The following is a 3,751-nucleotide window of genomic DNA, read 5'->3' on the forward strand; positions in this document are numbered from 1 at the left end:
CATCATCATTTCAGCAAAGAGGAGAAGATCCAGTTTCACTAAGCTACAGCCTGACAGTTGAAGTGTAACTATGCAGTAACACAAGAGATCATAGAATATCCTGAGTTGGAAGGCACCCACAAGGACCATCAAAATCCAACTCTTGGCCCTGCACAGGACAGTCCAGGAAGCACATCATGTATCTGAGAGCATTGTCCAAACAGTTCTTGAACTCTGGCAGATATTTCAATATTCTAACAATCTGCTGTTCAGGGGGAGACTGTGATAGTTGGGATACAACATGATTTCTGTGTCCTGTGACTGGGTCTTCCGTGACACCAAACACAAGGTATTACAGCTACACTACTGCCCCGACGGGATGGATCACATAAACCTAAGCTGAACCTTATACCAAATCTTTATCAGTCTTGCACAAAAATGTTTTGGATTTACAATTAATGATACTCTAAACTAAGGCCCTGAAATGTCTATTTACACATACATCCAACTAACAGGAAGTGCAAACCATTATAAAATGCAGACATAGCATCAGTCTCAGCATTTTTTAAAATCTGCCCTACATTCAGTTGAGAAACTCCATCAGATGAAGAATTGAGAGTAAGAAGCTATAGTGCTCTTCAAAGGTGCTGTAGTAGAAAGTTATCAGATTCCTTCCTTCCTGTTAAGGATAAAGATCAGGTACACCATCTTCCTGTTGCTTTTCAGAGGCAATTTTGTATGAGTTCTGGTGTAAACCATGAGCCAATAGCCTCCTCTAGTATTCAGTCACCTGGACTGATTTTTGCATGAACATAAAAAGGCACCTCAGCATATCAGTCTTGTATATCCTAAAGATGGTGTTAAAATGAAGTAAAGCCACAAGAGTGTTCTGTAACCCTCCTAGCTAATTATTAAGTAACTGTTTCTATAGATTCACTGAAAAATTACACCCCCATCCATAAAATCTTAAGTATTTCTTCAGATACAGTGTTTTAAATATACTGTCCATCTGTTCTGTGGAATTCACCCAAAGCTTTGTTGGTAACAGAAGTGACCAGGAACAGTGATGGGAGCTCTGATTGTCTCATGCATGGAGCATGAACTCCTGTGGCTGGCTTGTCGAATGGTCCCCTGCAGCCTGATGTGTTTCAACTCATGCATTCCTTCACCTACCTTAGAATCCTGCTTAACCAATTGGCTCGTAAGTTGGGATTGAAAAGCAGAGGAGAGGTTGACTGCTCAGAGCAGTTTCTCTAAAGGACACACAGTCCACCAAAAGATTTGCATTGTAATTCCTCCTCCAACATGTGACTAGACACAGGTGACATATTGTAATATGACATTACAAAAAGGGACACATCTCCCAAATATGATCTAGTCCTATGAGAAAGGAAGATTTTACTTGAAATACTTCTAATTCATAGCAGTGTGACGTGGAAGGACAGTTGGGTGGGAAGAGAGAGCTACCACATGAAAATAAAGGAATAATAAAGTAAACTATTAAGCTTCCTACTATTAAATCTTTTTTAAAAACCCAGTTTAAATCTACTTTCAGAGCAGGCCTTCATGCCTTCTTCCTGCCCAGTGCTCCCTCTCCCACCTGAAATCAAATACCAAGCCTTGCTACTGTAAACTGGTAAAACAAAAATAGAAATGAGGCTTGTGATGAGAGAAAAAAGGAAAAGATTTGTAGCATTAAAGCCTTTTACGACTGAGGCAGCACAGATGTTATACATTTGCCCCAGCCCTTGTATCCTGTTTTGAAAACCAGCAACAGATTTCTGATTCACCAATCACAAAGGGTGTATTTTCATTGCCTGAGGCTTTCCACTGCCTGGGAGTGTGGTTCTTCCCTCACTTTTTGACATCTCCAAATGAATGGATCAGTGAATTGATCAGGGTTAAAACTCCCAGCAAAACAGAAACAAGACTGTTTTTAACTTATTCCCTGATTCATTTCACTATGCTGCTCCACAGACAGCACAGCTGAGGGTGTGGTGTGAGGGGAAATGGACTTGTATGAGGAAGTTGGGAAGCAGGAAACCTTTCAGACAACGCTGTCATTAAAGCCCATGTTTCATGATACTCAGCTTGTCTTGAGGCAGCTGTTAAGATCTGGAATCCTTCTCACTGTGAAAACATCACTATTTCTTTTGTGATAGGGTGCTGAAATAGGTGGCTGCTACACTCCTCTCACCTCTAAGGGCACAGGTGACACACACATGGTCTTGTTGTGCTGCAAAGCCTGAAACTTCACCTCTGTGCAGTGATTGCAGGGGTAGCACAGGTATGCTTGAATACATAGGAGTTAATTGATCACCACAGTTACATTGTATAAAAAACACTTGAAGTCTTAGTATATAAAAATTTTGTTTAAAAGCCAATCACAGTATCCTAATTATTAATTACTACTGGACCGACCATTGGAGTGTCTATCAACTGTGAAGACCATATCTTAACATGTAGGACAACAAATTATGGCTCAAAACATTGTTTGGCTACATCAACTAAAGGGTAAAAAAAAAAGACTGCTGCTAATCTAAAGTAGAAAACACGGGCAACGTCAAGAGGAGATTGAGGAACCAGTAAAGTTTGAGAGACTTTTCCTTTGAATGTTCATTAAGTTAAGGCTTTATAAGAAAGGCCCTGGAGCAGGGAACCTCTGAGCTCATGTTCATGCTGAGCATCCTGCCTGCAGGTGCACTGAGGCTACCATTTCCTTGCCGTTCTGCATCTCAACCCAAAGGTAGGATGTAGCCTACCCAGATAAAAAATGCTAGTGTTTCTTAATACACCATAACTTATAAGAATTTGGGTGTTATTTTTCCCCAGCCACTACATTTTTATATATTTCTTCACATTATGATAGTACATTAAACATATTTTAACTTTATTAGGGCATTTCTGAGGCCTTCTTCTTCCTACCACTCCTCCTGATCCACTACTGGCTGCTCCTTTCACTGTGCCAGTATATTTCTTAATGGAGAAGAGGAATAAAAAATTTTGGCGAGGTGGATTACAACCCAATAATTATTGATTAGATCAAGCAGGACAAAGTCCAACAGTGAAGGATAGAACAACTGCAGCAACGCAGGGATTGCTACAGGAATTGGCCAATAATACCATTTCCCACTGATTTGGCTAGTTTCTTTCCGGAAGGAATCTCACAGCCAGGGTGTTGTCCTTGCAGTCCTATGAAACCACATGAACAGACAAAAGCATTTTAAGCTGCTCAGCGAAGGTTTGACATGGAACTGGGACAAACTGGTTTCCCACTGCACTCCGATGTGCCTGCTCAGGATGTGTGTACAGCATATCCATCAACAGTGGTTTCTCCAGCTGCGCAAAAGCAGGGATTCAGTCAGGGAGGATCACACGGGCTCTTATTTGAGTGAGTAATCATCCTATAAACAGTATAGCCTTAATCTGCACCAGGGGAAGTTTATGTTGGACCTGAAGAAGAATTTTTTCACAAGAAAGGGTGATTAGATATTGAAATGGGCAGCTCAGGGAGGTGGCGGAGTCACCGTCCTGGAGGCATTTGAGGAAACGCTGGACGTGGCATATAGCGCCATGGGCTATGGACATGGTAGTGTTGGGTCATAGCTTGGACTCGCTGATCTCGCAAGCCTCTTCCAACCTAAGTCATTCTGTAATCAATCACTAACTGCCAGTTACTGATCCCGGGTGATTATGGGCATATTTCGGAAGACAAGTGTAATTCCTGCGGCAAGTGGATGCTGAAGCAGCGGAGCTGGACCGGCGCTGCCTC

The 3,751-nt window shown here is 41.8% G+C and overlaps 1 protein-coding gene across 1 annotated transcript in view; it reads left to right on the plus strand.

The window, feature by feature from the left end:
- The first annotated feature begins 3,552 nt into the window (after positions 1–3,552).
- Positions 3,553–3,751, plus strand: part of TUBGCP5 (tubulin gamma complex associated protein 5) — a 26,172-nt gene continuing 25,973 nt past the window's right edge. The window contains exon 1 of the mRNA XM_017728510.1: positions 3,553–3,573. Coding sequence (XP_017583999.1) covers positions 3,553–3,573 — 21 coding nt within the window. The remainder of the gene's footprint in view (positions 3,574–3,751) is intronic.

The sequence above is a fragment of the Corvus brachyrhynchos genome, unplaced genomic scaffold, assembly GCF_000691975.1.
Source record: "Corvus brachyrhynchos isolate BGI_N302 unplaced genomic scaffold, ASM69197v1 scaffold92, whole genome shotgun sequence".
NCBI classification, from domain to species: Eukaryota; Metazoa; Chordata; class Aves; order Passeriformes; family Corvidae; genus Corvus; species Corvus brachyrhynchos.